The sequence below is a fragment of the Dermacentor albipictus genome, chromosome 3, assembly GCF_038994185.2.
Source record: "Dermacentor albipictus isolate Rhodes 1998 colony chromosome 3, USDA_Dalb.pri_finalv2, whole genome shotgun sequence".
NCBI classification, from domain to species: domain Eukaryota; kingdom Metazoa; phylum Arthropoda; class Arachnida; order Ixodida; family Ixodidae; genus Dermacentor; species Dermacentor albipictus.
Window position 1 is genome coordinate 84511676 of NC_091823.1, and position 13869 is coordinate 84525544.

At 53.5% G+C, this 13869-nt stretch overlaps 3 protein-coding genes across 5 annotated transcripts in view; 1 reads left to right on the plus strand and 2 right to left on the minus strand.

Moving 5' to 3' along the window:
* Nucleotides 1-13869, minus strand: part of LOC135898892 (flavin-containing monooxygenase 5-like) — a 146843-nt gene that overhangs the window by 78261 nt on the left and 54713 nt on the right. The window lies entirely within an intron of this gene.
* The window catches only part of LOC139046638 (flavin-containing monooxygenase 5-like), a 105951-nt gene that overhangs the window by 45366 nt on the left and 46716 nt on the right, over nt 1-13869 (plus strand). The gene's annotated exons all lie outside the window — the stretch shown is intronic.
* On the minus strand, nt 1249-7688 carry LOC139057440 (uncharacterized). The gene is made up of 2 exons (XM_070535718.1): nt 6166-7688; nt 1249-1785 (listed from the first exon to the last, which is right to left on the minus strand). The coding sequence occupies exons 1-2, from the start codon at nt 7456-7458 to the stop codon at nt 1762-1764; spliced, it is 1317 nt and encodes a 438-aa protein (XP_070391819.1). The 5' UTR covers nt 7459-7688; the 3' UTR covers nt 1249-1761.

The following is a 13869-nucleotide window of genomic DNA, read 5'->3' on the forward strand; positions in this document are numbered from 1 at the left end:
CAAAGTTTGGTTCTTCTGCAGCGTGTTGTGAGGGTTTATGTTGAGGGCGAGGAGGACGGCATGATAAAGTCCAGACGACGACAGCGTACCGGACACAGCAAACCCGTTCTTGAGCTTTAAATACGAAAGTCTGCGTCTACCTTAGTGGTTTCTTGCTCGTGGAAGTGAAGCGTCTGTACATAGTCGTAACGTGACATTAATCTAACTGTTAGATTCACCTTCATAAAGCAAAACATATGGGATGTACATGTCCACGAAACGTAACAAAGAATGAAAAGGAAAATGATGTCAAACACCGCATGCTCATACGCAATCAGTGGTGCTTTCCTGGTTTTCTCCAGATTAGGCAATGTTATGAAGTTCTTTCCTGACCACTCAGCGCTTGCTGTGAAAGGGCGCAGGCTACCTGTAACGCTTTACGGTGGCCTTTGTTCTTACAAGCGATAGCTTCGCCAGTGCTATAAGCGAACGCGTCCTTATCCCTGATGTGAAACTGATGTGAAGACTATAGTATCCAGCGTTCCTTGAAGCCCAGGGGCCCATACCTTAGGAAAGAAAGTTTCCTTACGGCGCTGTTGTGACAATGTGGTCGGCCCCTTTCCTGTAGTTTAAAGCCCCTCGTGCCGCGTCGTGTACGGCTCATCTACGCGGTAACAAGTTTTTCCCTTCCTCAAACCACGGAAACTTTCATTTTCCTTCCTGAACAGCCACAACGTCGTTGCGCAACGCTCACGTTTCTCGGAAGAGACAGAGTGAATGGAATAATTTCCCTGCACTCACTGAGCTGTATAGTGATGGCAGACTCTAAGACAGCTGCCTCTTTGGTTTTACATGTTAGCTTTGGGGGTGTAGAGGGAGGGGGGTGTAGGGCATGGTCTAGATTGCATTAGGTCATGCGAGTGCTTGACTCAGCTATCTTCGGCTTTCTTGTACATTTTCTATTTGCTACTTCTTTTCTGTTTTCCACATTGAACGGTGCAGATAAGGATCCTAACTCTCCTTCCATTCGTTACTGCGACGGCACTTCAGAGCTCGAAATTAGACTTGCTTTGTGCACCCTCCCATCCGTTCGGTTACGCATTTGCCGTCATGCCACCTCCTTTCTCTCGTCTGTTCACTACGGGGCGGAGAATAAAAATGACCACTACCGTCACTGGGGATCGCGCTCGTGACACTACAGCAATGTGCAACTGGAAGAAAGGAGGCTAAAGTTTTTCTTTAACCTCCTCGACTGGAGTGTGAGTGAAAAACTTTATCAGCTCTAGATTCGCTGGTATTCTGCGGTCTTCAGATGGAATCGTCCATCTTCTAACACAACGGTCGGTTGCCCTTAGTCCAGGGCTCCGCTGGATGCTGCTGCCAGTTGTGCTCGCCGAATCAGACCTTCTTGGTCGACCTGGCGATCGCTGGAGAGCACTCCCTCCCATTGTTCCGCACTCGGGTTTGGTATAACGGGTGCCACGTCTATCTTCTGGCATGCCCACGTTATGTGATACAGCGTGGGTGTTTCGTGGCACCAGGGGCATTTGTCATTGTATTGTGTCGGATAAATTTTGCTGAGTACGTGTAGGTTCGGGTAAGAGCCCGTTTGTAGCTGCCTCCACGCGACAGAGTCCTCTCTGCTAAGGGAGCTGTGCGGTGGTGGATACCGCTTTCTGCAGCCCTTGTAGTAATTTAGTATCGCCGAATAGTCTTGGGGTACAGGTTCGGTCTCCTCGAGGTCGCCTACGTGGGATGCTCGGTAATAAGTGTGCCCTCGAGCTATCCTGTCCGCCTCTTGGTTCCCTGCGAGAGAGAGAGAGAGAGAATCAACTTTTGTGCTGAGCCCTTAGTGACGGGTGGTGCGCGCTTGCACCAGATGGGGTGGAACCTTATTCTCAGGTCCCATATGTGAACAGCAGTTCCTGGCCCCTAGCCGCCAGCGCGAGCTGGGTCGGTAGGTCGGGGCTGGACAACAAGGTCTCCCATCGCTCGGGGGGGTTGGGGCTGGGGAGGGTGGGGGGTAGGGGTGGTGGGGGGTTCTTGAGCTTAGTGCACTCTGCAAGGATGTGTGCTAGAGTGCCTTTTGACCGTCTGCAAAAAGGGCATGAAGTGTCATGCTCTGTTGGGAACATCTTATGCAAGAGCACTGGATGCGCTAGCGACCCCGCTTGCATGCGTCGCACGATCGTTTGCTGAATTCGGTTGAGTTGCGGATGCGGACGGGGAAGCCTACATCTGCCGCTTCTGTACATTTGCGTGATGTCTTTGTAGCTTGTCACGGGGTGTGGTAGCCCTGGCTCGTCCTCGGCCCGGATCGATAGTTCTCGGGCATAGTGGTCGGCGAGTGCGTTGCCTTCCACTTGCGAGTGAGCCGGGACCCACACGAGCTCAACGGCCCGCCCCGGTGATTTGCATTTGTTGAGGATCGCTAGTGCCACGGAAGAGATGTTCCCCTTGCGGTAGCTTGCGTAGGCGGTCTGGGAGTCTGTGACAACGGTCCTCACTCCCGGTTGTGCGAGTGCGAGGGCCACGGCCACTTCTTCTGCTTCGGCTGTATTCGTCGTCCGTATCGACGCGCCTGTGACAAGTTTATCTATGGTGGTGACGACCGCCGTTGCTCTGGTTCCGTGCTTGGGAAGTGAGGCGTCCGCGTAGAGGACCTCGGGGTCCTCTTCCAGCTGTCGAGCCAGTGCCTTGGCCCGCGCAGAGCGTCTCTCGTTGTTCCTCCCCGGCTGCATGTTCCGGGGGAGGGGCTTGGTCTTAATAATGTCTCTCCACGTTGTGGGGAGCGGCTCCGTTGTCGGTAGCTGTTCAATTTGCCATCCTATCTTGCGTAGGACGGCCCGACCGTGATCTGTCCGGCTCAGCCTTACCCTCTGGTGGGATAGGTGTGCTTCCACCAGCTCTTCCACCGTGTTGTGGGCACCCATTTCCAGCAGCTTCTGCGTTGACGAGTAGACTGGGATGCCCATGGCGAGTTTTACTGCTTTCCTTATCGTCGTGTTCAGCGTTTCGCGGTTCACCTTCGCAAGCTGGAGGTACGGGGCGGAGTACGTTACGCGTGACACGACGAATGCCTGCACCAGGCGCAGTGCGTCTTCTTCTTTGATTCCTCTGTTCCGGTTGGTGACTCTCCGGATCATGCTGAGGACTTGCTCGGATGTGGTCTTGATTTTGTTGACGGCTGCGTGCGCCTTGCCGTCGCTGCACAACAGCAGGCCCAGTATCCGGATCTGCTGCGTTGGTTTGATCTCTGTGCCGTCGATGGTGATGATTATGTTTGGCGGCGGCTCTTTCTTCGGTCTTCCGGGCTGTACCATGAGCAGCTCCGATTTCTGTGGAGCGCAGCTCAGGCCACAGGTCCTGGCATACTCGTGGACGGTCGTTGCCGCTCTCTGCAGGGCTTCCTCCACCCAGGCATCGGAACCCGCGCGGTTCGTCCACACCGTTATATCGTCGGCATAGAACGCGTGGTCCACGCCCTCGATCTGATTGAGTAGTTCGGGCAGGGGCAGGAGTGCTAGGTTGAAAAGCAGAGGCGACAGGACAGACCCCTGTGGGGTACCCCTGTCTCCGAGCTCCACAGGCTCTGACCGTTCATTTCCTATCCGGATAGTTGTTGCTCTATTGGTTAGGAAATCTTTGATATAACCGTAGGTCTTGCGGCCACACCCCGTCTTGCGCAGGTTCTCGAGCACGCTGGCGTGGGACACGTTGTCAAAGGCCCCTTTGAGGTCCAAAGCCAGTATACCCCGGGGCGCGTGCCTCGTTGCTTTTTTAATCACCAATTCGTGTAATTGGATCAAGACGTCTTGGGTGCTCAGGTGCTGGCGGAATCCATACATGGTCGCCGGCATCTGATTTGTCTCGTCCAGGTGTGCTTGAAGTCTTCTGAGAACCATGCGTTCCATGACCTTGCCCACACAGGACGTGAGCGAGATGGGGCGCATGTTCTCGATGGTCAGAGGTTTGCCGGGTTTAGGTATGAACCGTACCTCGGCCTCTTTCCATTCTGCGGGCAACTTCGAGCTTTCCCAGGTTCTGTTGATGTGACCCAGGAGCCCACGTGCCGCCGCATCACTCATGTTATTGAGCAGCTTGTATGTAATGGCGTCCATTCCTGGTGCGCTCGCCTTATTACTCTCGTCTATGGCTGTTAACAACTCCGTGATGGTGAACGGTTCATCCAATGCCGGATTTTCCGGTCCCCCGTACTCCTCCGGTATCGGAAATCGCCCTCTCTCCGTCTTGAGGTAGATCGCCTTGAGGTCTTCAATGAGCCTTTGGCCGTTGCCATCGTAAGCGTTCAGAACTTTGGTGAGGTTGCGGTTGGTTGCGGTCTTGCTGCTCAACGGGTCGATCAGGTGTCTGAGCAGGCACCAGGTCTTGCGCGCCGACAGCGTTCCCTGCAGCCCGTCGCACGTACTCATCCAGTTCTCTCGGCACAGCTTGGTTGCGTATTCAGCGATCTGTTTGTTGAGGAGCGCGATGCGTTTGACGAGCTTCTTGTTTCGTCGTTGACGCTTCCATCTTCGCGTGAGCGAGTGCCGCGCCTCCCACATGTGTGCTAGTTTGGCGTCGACGAAGGGCGTCTGCATCGTTGTCACAACTTCTTGAGTAAATCTGTCGAGCGCGATCTTTTGTTCTCGCGCCCATTCTGCGTACGTTTGATGTCTGCCCTCCTCCGCGTTTTCTCCGGAGGTCTCGTTTTCTTCGTCCGTGTGCTTGCGCATTCGGTCCCAGTCGGTGATCCGGGCTTTGCCGAGGGCTGCCCGGTACCTTGGTCCCTTGATCGTTACACTTATGATACTGTGGTCGGAGCCCAGGTCTACGTCTTCGTTCCGCCAGGCCACTTCTAGGGAGCCCGCCATCCACGACAGGTCCGGGGTGGTGTCCCTGTTGACGCTGTTTCCCTTTCGGGTGGCGACGCCCGGTTCATTGAGGAGCGCCATTTCTTGGTCCTCCATTGCCTTTGCTAGAGCCTTGCCTCGTTTAGATTGGTATTTGTAACCCCATGTAGTGTGAGGGGCGTTGAAGTCGCCTAGGACCAGGAGCGGCCTGTTTCCCGCCAACCTCTTCGCCTGGCTCACTGTTGTTTCAAAGTCGTACTGCCTTTGTGACGGCCTGCAGTATGCGCTCATCACAAACAGGTTTCCGGCACTGCCAATAGTCCTTGTGTGAACCTCGACCAGCGTGTGTTCGCAGCCCTTCTGCGCGGTGAGGTGCTGGGTGGCTGCTATGTTGGTGCGCACCAGTAACGCCGTCCCGCCTTCCGTCGGATCCGTGTACGTGATGTAACCCGGGAGTCTGGGTCTGCCGTGTGTCTCTTGTAACGCGATAATATCCGGTTTCTGGTCGAGCCCATCTAAGTGAAGTTGTAACTCGGCTTCCTTGGTGCGGATGCCCCTGCAATTCCATTGGTAAATGATCGTTGTTTCCCCCCCGCGGATTTGCTTTTTACTGTTCGGCGTCTGCGCCATCTTCCTTTGACGTTTTGATGCGACCGCGCCTGTACGCGATCGATTCCTTGACTTTATTGGCGCGTTCTTTCCTTAGCGCTGCGAACTTGTTCTTCACGGTTATCGTCGCTGTCTTCGCCGCCAGTCGTTCGTGCTTGACTGACAGGATCTTAATTTGACCCTCGAAGACCTCTAACCTGGCATTCATATTGTCGAGATTCTCGTTAATTTGATTGATGGCTGCGAGTATCGCTGCCAGTTTGCCCTCTTGCGGTGGTTGCTGTTGTTGATTTGACGGCTGCGGTGCCGCTGCTGCCGTCTTGCAGTCAGCTGTGGTTTCAGCGTCCATCGCTTCTTGAACATTCAATGCTTGGTGCATGGGCTGCGCCTCTCCTCTCCGCTCTAGGCGCGGCGAGAGGGGGTCCCTCCGCGGCACCTTGCGTTTCTCGTTGGCGTCCTCGGGTGCCGGGCTCGTTTTGGTTAATTTAGTCGCTGAGCTGCCGCTAGCTAGCGCGTCTATTTTACTCATGAGTGCTCTGATCTGCACATTCTGTTCCTGAATCTGGGCGTTTTGCCTTTCGATTAGTCTTTTAAGTTCTGTACATTCGCCGCACTCTTGGCGTGTTGCGGCGTTTTGGCTAGAGGGGGCAGGTGGGTTAGGGTTGAGGGGTGGGAACTCTCTGTCGTCCCCTAGAGCGACGGAAGACCTGTTGGTCCAGCCCACCTTTTTCTCGGCGAGTATCCCTCGTTGGTTGAACTCGACCCGGGTTCTTGATCTGGTCCGGGACCTCGAACGGGATCCCCGGCGTCTTCCACTCGAGCTACGACTGCCTCCTTTCCCCATCGTCTCCCAGCGGCGGCCGTCCTTGGAGCCAGCCGATGGCGCCTGGTCGGCCCTGTTCGGGCCATCCCGGGAACGGGATCGCGATCGTTGGCGGCTTTGGTGGCTGCCCTTGCGGGCCGGCGTTCTCGAACGGCTCCGCGAAGAGGTGCTGCGTTGGGCACGGCCTGCAGGACCTCTATCTTCTTCGCTACTGTCGTCGATGGCCCGGCGCCGTTCCCAGCGCCGGCGCCGCACCACGTACGGCGTCTTGAATTTTGCCTTACAGGCCCGGTCGGCGGTGAGATGCTTGCCGCCGCACAGGCCGCACTTGGGCACACACGCGTGCTCTTTGTCCGGGTTGGCGATGCCGCACCCCCGGCAGATGCGATTTTGGGGATTGGGGCACACGTCCATTCGGTGTCCGACGCGGCCGCACTGGTAGCAGACGTCGATCTGCTTGCGGTGCAGTGAACATTCAACGAGCAGGTTCCCGTAACGCACGTAATTGGGAACCTTGGGTCCCTCGAAGGCGATCACCACGGATCTGGTCTTGCCAATTCGTTTCGCCTGCAACGCCGTCGGGTTGTGCTTGTGCACCACTAGGTCTTGAATTTCTTGGGCGGTGTCCTCTAGCGGGATGCCTCGTATCACTCCTTTAACTGTTCCGTGAGGCGCCGATTCGTAAGTGCTCACCTCGTGGGCCGTTCCTCGAATGTCGATGCGTTTCACCATGGCGTACTTGTCGGCGTGCTCCCTCTTCGAGGTACTCACAACGATTATGTTCTGTTGATGGTTTGGACAAATAATATCTTCTCTTGCTGCAATTGCATCGACTTGGGCCGCCCCAGTAATCGCTCGGCTGATTTCGACCCGGGCTACATCGCTCACTTGAAGCCCGCCGCGTGGCCGCATTACAATCTTCACGTCTTCGCGCGGGAGGTCCGGCATTCTCGCGCCCTTGAGCAGCTTGCCCTTGTTTACTCGCTTCATCCTGTGACGAAGGCTCTTGTCGGTGGTGCCATCGATGTCATCGCCACGTCTGTTGCTGACGTCAACTGTGGCTTCCCCGCCATCTTGGCTTGCGTGGCTCCTTTGCTTCAACTTCTCGCCGGCGGTTTTCCACCCCTCGGCTCTCGTGAGCTGATCCGGCGAAATTTCTTCGCCATCGACCTCAATTCTCATAGCGGTCGACATATTGGGTCACTGTCCGCTTGTCAAATTAGCGATTGGTCGGTAATGGGCTGCGGCTCAATGCGGCCTGAGAGTAGGCCTACCGCTTCCCTCGGCCGAAGCCGAGGCCGGTGGGCGCTCTTCGTGGGTCACAAAATCGGTTCTAATTGCCGAATAAGTGGACGCCTACCTCGGAATTGGGTATCCCGGTGGTCCACGTAGGTTCATACAACCGATCGATGCACTTTCATGAAGATCCGAGTTGAATAATCGACGCAATTAGTCAAAATTCAGAGAGCTGACGTGGAACACGTTCATTCAGCAACGCAATGGCTCATACCCCGGTTCCCTGCGACTCCCGTGTGTCCCGGCGTCCATACTATTGTATGCCTAATTGGTTCAGATGCGCTATAACCACTGATTTGTCACGCAACTAGCGCCCTTGACAGGTTGTATATTGTGCGCGACGCAGACTCTACGAGTATATGTATGTATATACAAGACCCAACTTCTCAACACTGTACACACACTGTGGAGTACTGGGGTGGTATACGTGTTGAGCCCAACTTTCTTCTACCTTGTGCTAATTGGTCTCACAGAATGCCTACCAAGTACGATGCGCCTGTGTATGTTTTTCGGAGGCAACAGCAGGCAATGCGCTCGTGAGGCGTATCAGGGGCCCTGTGTAGTTTCCGTTCACCGCGCGCAATGTTCTCAACGTTCACTACGCAAATATATATTTTCGCTCTTTTCAATTTGAGTTCTCTAATAATTAATAGTAGTGTCACATGACTATAAACTCTGAAATGCCATGGTGTGCTACTTTATCCACAGTGGCATACAAAATATCATGGTATAATAATTGGCTCACTCAGGTCTGTACGCCTGCGTGGTCTTAGTGCATAGCTAATCGAAACATATCGTACCCTACTCTAACGCACCACCTCTGCGAAAAGGAAAAGTACTCAAGGCAAGGCCGCCCGCATCTGTCGATGCTGACACTGCGCACAAACTTATCCTCAAGGAGTCCCACAGCGAACGAGCACAAGTGTTTGTATACGTACTCTAGCCGACATGCGAGGGATACGGCCCAGTTCGCCTTCGCCTGTCTGCTGCGATGCTATCGAAGGCCGCAGCTATATCAAACTAGCACGGTTTTCTATGTGGCGACTGAACTGCCGGCGCTGTACTACTTGGTTTTACCGTAATCGTGGCAATCGAGCAGAATTACCGAGGCTCGCTCTAGATGTCGGACTGAGCTCGAAACTGCAAAGCCCGCCCTGTGACGCCGAGGAACAAGCGGCAAGGGGACACATTCGCATAATCGCGCTCCTGACTGTCTGACGCCAGCTGGAGCTTCTGTGCAGGTGACATCTTGTAACCCGAACAGACGACTTGTAATGCTCAGAGCAGTTAACCGGTGGTCTGTTAAGGGCGTCGCCTGACGCAAGACGGGAGTAATTGGATTCCACTGGGAGAGGCGTTCGTCCTGCAGTGAACATAAATGATGATGATGATGGTGATGATGATGATGATGAGGAGGAGGAGGAGGAGGAGGAGGAGGAGGAGGAGGAGGAGGAGGAGGAGGAGGAGGAGGAGGAGAAAGAAACTTTAGCGGTAGTTGATGCTGAACCAGTTGCCCAGTTGGTTATAACGTTCATCTTGACGACAGAGAAGCCACAAGAAGGCGAGCTAAACGATTTACAGCTAAGTGGGTGAGCCGTGCTCTGTTGTATTTGTATCTTTGGCTATTGTGACAGCCACATAGGCTATCAGCAAGCCGACTAATTTTCCGGGAAGGCGCATTGACCTGCTGCACACATATTCAGTGCTTACAGTTCGCGTACGGCTGGGGTTTCCAATATTTGTCTATTTTTCGGTGCGAACTATAGTTCCTTGATTTTTTTTTATTTCTTTCTCACCTTTGATGTCAGCGGATTCGGTCACGAATTACCAGTTTTTTGGAATTCACGTCATATGTCGGTGTGTGTTGTGTTGAGCGAAACGGCGCATCTTCCTGCTTTTAAAGCGAAGCTTTGTTTGCCTGCCCTGCCGGGTTTGGCATAGCTGTTGTCTACTGCTGGGTTGATCCGTATCTCGGTGGATGTATCTGTGCATACCTATACGAAGTTATATGTGCGCAGAATGCAGGTACCAGAGAACAGGCTTACATAACTCCTGTGTACTGACCGACAAAGTAGTGCCAGTAAGCGCACCTCTGTTCTGCACAACAACAACAACAATAATAACAGCAAGATCCCTACAAAAATCTGGGCATATAATGTCAGTTCACAAGTATCTCTAAATCACACCGGCCTGTCAATGAAATAGCACGTTATATTAAACGGACTCTTTGATTTACTTCATTATTTTGGTTCAGTCATTCGGTATGTGCCACTGACTCTGCGCGTATGTGTCACGGTGACACAGGAAGCACATAATACTTAAATGTGGCTAGATATGTGTAGTACTTCTCAGGGCAGACACTTACCATCACGATTCCTCCTTCGGCATGCATCCTGTATGATATCCGTCCTTGAGACATTGCTGCGTAGAAATGTGACAATGTGCATCCACCTCATTTGATATTTCCATTTCGGCTTATTTTGCCAGCGGTGTAGTGCATAGACATAAAAATTGCATGAGGATAAAGTTGTCACCTTTGAGATGGATAAAGATAAATATTTCGTGTGATTACATGTCATATGAGATGACAGTAAACACATTTGTAAGCATCGCCGTTAGTTGTAAAAAATTTAAGTAACCGCTTCCCTAAATGTTCTCCTCACGTAGGTTCCAACATATGCGTTGGATCTGTTTAATTTTTTTTCCCATTAGGGTAATGCATTTTCCTATTTCTCCTAGCCAGCCCTGCAGACACTCTTATTAGCTCTGCGCCGTAGCCCACATGAACAATTGGTAGCAGAGATACGGTTACCCCACCATCACGTTGTTGACAGAGTATACGGCATTGTATTTCAGTGGCTACCTGGGCACTGCCACATCACTGGCAATGAATGTGCCGACAAAGCTGCCCGAGAGGAACATGAAGTATGTGAAAGCACCTCGATACCATTCTCGAAAACAGATGCAGCGTGGCACCTCACTGGGCTCACCCATATTATTACTCTAAAGAAATGGAACACACCGGAATTTACCAACCGACGCCTATACGCCATAGACCCACATATGAAATTACATCATTTAGCGGGCTTTAACAGACGGGAAAGACATTACTGTTCCACCTGCGAATAGAAGTTTCTTATACAAACGCATACTCATTCCAAAGTGGAGTGGCAGACAGTGCCGATTGCAGCATATGTGGTGTTGAGGAAACCACCAAATATCTCTGATGTGACTGCCCCACACACAAAGATGAGAGGAGTGCCCTTCGAACAGCTTTGGGACACTTAGATGACAGGCCCTTTACAGAGGAGAAGCTATCTTGGGCCCGTGGCAACGTACGTCTGCTAAGTGCAAAGGCGCTGCTGCGTTTTTTGCAATGCAGCAGCTTGTATAACCGCCGGTGATTAACTCAGCGACGAACGCTTGTCTGTCTGACTGTGCAAAGTGTGAACTTCTCCCTTCCATCTACTCTTTCAATCCCCTTTCCCTTTTTAATTTTGCAGGGTCGCCTACCGGACTCAGCCTGGTTAACTTCCCTGCCTTTCTCTTATGACTTCTCTATCTCCCTCTCTGTCCAATTTGTCCTAGATAACGAGCGAGTGAGTGAGCGAGCGAGCGATCGGAGCTACTGGAGCCCGATTTCCTTTAGCCACAACCATATGAAGCCAACAGATAACGAAGCCAAGAAATTATACCAAGGAGGCGCGTGAGATCGAAACCCCACAAACGAATATCCATCGTACTCTGCGTGAAAAATGAATAAAGTGTAATGAAGCAGACGCGCCCCTGTGTATGTGCCGTCTGAAGAGGAAGACGAAGGGCCGTGCCGTGATCTCGAGCGACCCCGTGCTTCGGACAGCCCTTGCAGTGCCTTGTTTTGCCTAGCGTTCCACAACGTCGTGAACGAGAATAAACCTTCATCGCATTTGGTGGAGGTTGCTGAGATCCTTCGCCTCGTCCTGGAGCTCCGCACTCGAACCCTGCCAACAAGATCGCCTTGCACTATGCCTGATCCCGCCACCTCGTTGCCCGCCCCACCGGCTGCCACTGTCATCTGCGCCGGCGTCCCTCGTCAGCGCGACCCACCCATTTTCAGTGGGACCGCCGTACACGACGTGGAAGACTGGCTCTCATCGTACGAACGTGTAAGTGCCCATAACCGATGGGATGACCAGTCTAAGCTGACCAACGTGCCGTTCTACCTCGCCGACGTAGCCAAACTTTGGTTCTTCAACCACGAATCAGACTTTACAAGCTGGTCCGCCTTTAAGACTCTGTTTGCAGAAGTGTTTGATCGCCCAGCTGTGCGTACGCTACGCGCTGGACAGCGTCTACGCCAGCGCGCACAGCAGCCTGGAGAAACATTCCCCAGCTACATCGAGGATGTTCTCGATTTGTGCAAGCGGGTCAATCCCAGCATGTCAGAGGATGACAAGATCAAACACATCCTCAAGGGCATCGAGGACAGCGCATTCCAGATGTTGCTGGCCAAAGGCCCAACTAGCGTATCCGTCCTCATTAACCTCTGCCAGAGCTTTGACGAGCTGCGCCGCCAACGTTCCATCGCCCGCCAGCACATCCAGCACGCCGATTCCGTCTCCAGCATCGCGGTTTCTACCGAATTCACCAACTCGACCCTCTCGCAGCATATCAAAGATTTTATCCGTGAAGAGGTGGCCAGGCAGCTCTCGCTGCTGCCTCACAGTGACGCACCTACGGCAGCTTTGCCTCCAACGCTGCAGGAAGCCATCCGAAATCACATATCTGAAGCGCTTCCTGCAGCTCCTACAACCCCCCCACCCAACCCTATGAGTGTGCCGCTGGCCCATACCAACTTTGCCAACCACCCTACGTCGCTGCCGCTCAGTTATGCAGCCGTGGTTGCACGGCCACCTGCGCAGACCGCTTCCTTTCCATCGCCCATGAATCCGGCTTCATTTCAAGTTGCCCGACCGTCACCACACTTTTTTCGTCCCACCGAGACGTGGCGCACTCAAGACAACCGGCCTATCTGCTTCGCCTGCGGCATTGCTGGCCATGTGGCACGCTTCTGTCGCCACCGCGCCTCAACTGCGTGTACCAGCTTTGACAGGCCCCGCTACGCACCACAATACGCCGCCACGCCTCCATTATCACCGCGACGTCTCGACACTGATCGCCGGTTGGAAACTCGGCGTTCCCCTTCCCCTCGTCGGCGTTCGATTTCGCCCCTGCGTCGTCGAGTTCCCACTGAAGAGGGAAACTGACTGCTGCAGTTCCTGAGGCAAGAACTGCAAATACGTCGATTTTCTCAAGACCTCAATCTTCGCCGCAAAATGTAATTACCGTTTTTGTAGAGGGAGTACCAGCAGTGGCACTAGTCGATACCGGAGCAGCCGTTTCCGTCATTCACGAGGGCCTTTGCCGCAAGCTACGAAAAGTGACTACAGCTCGCTCTGGCCTGGTGCTCGCCACTGCCAGCGCGCAGCGAATCCACCCTTCAGCTGTATGCACGGCCCGTGTCGTCATCAACGACGTTCTGTACATAATCGAGTGTTTCGTGCTACCATCGTGCTCTCACGACCTCATCATTGGTTGGGATTTCCTCTCACGTCATCATGCTGTCATTGACTGTTCAGGTGCAGAAGTGTCGCTTTTACCACTATGTGAATCACTGCCGACCAGCTCTCCTCACTTTGCCGACAAACTCACTGTTGATGCCGACACAACCTTACCTCCTGAGTCGTCGATGTCTGTTGTCTTGTCGTCTGATTCCGCATCTGACGCCACCGTAGTGTTCACGCCGTCCGATGTGTTTGCTCAACGCAAGGGCATTGTTCTTCCGTTTGCCGTGCTTACTGTAACCTCTGGCTCAACTGTGATGCTGGTCACCAACTACTACCAGTACCCGATCAGCCTACTGCGTGGAGAGACGGTAGGATACTTTCAAGCGGTCGCCTACGTCGACGACTTCGATGTTCCTGCCGCCTCCCTCCGTCACCTTGACGCCATCGCTTCGGTCTCCGGCTCATCACCTTCAGTGGGTTTTGACAAGGCCATCGACCCTGCACTTTCCCCATCTCATCGCCGCCAACTTCTCGCTCTCCTTCACAAGTTTGTCTCTTCTTTCGACTGTCATCAGACGTCACTGGGCCGTGCCACCGGTGTTTCTCACATCATCGACACTGGTTCCCACTCCCCCTTGCGACAGCGCCCGTATCGTGTCTCTGCCGAAGAGCGCCGAATCATCACGGAGCACGTGGACGACATGCTCCAACGTAAAGTCATCCGTCCCTCTCAAAGTCCTTGGTCTTCACCTGTCGTATTGGT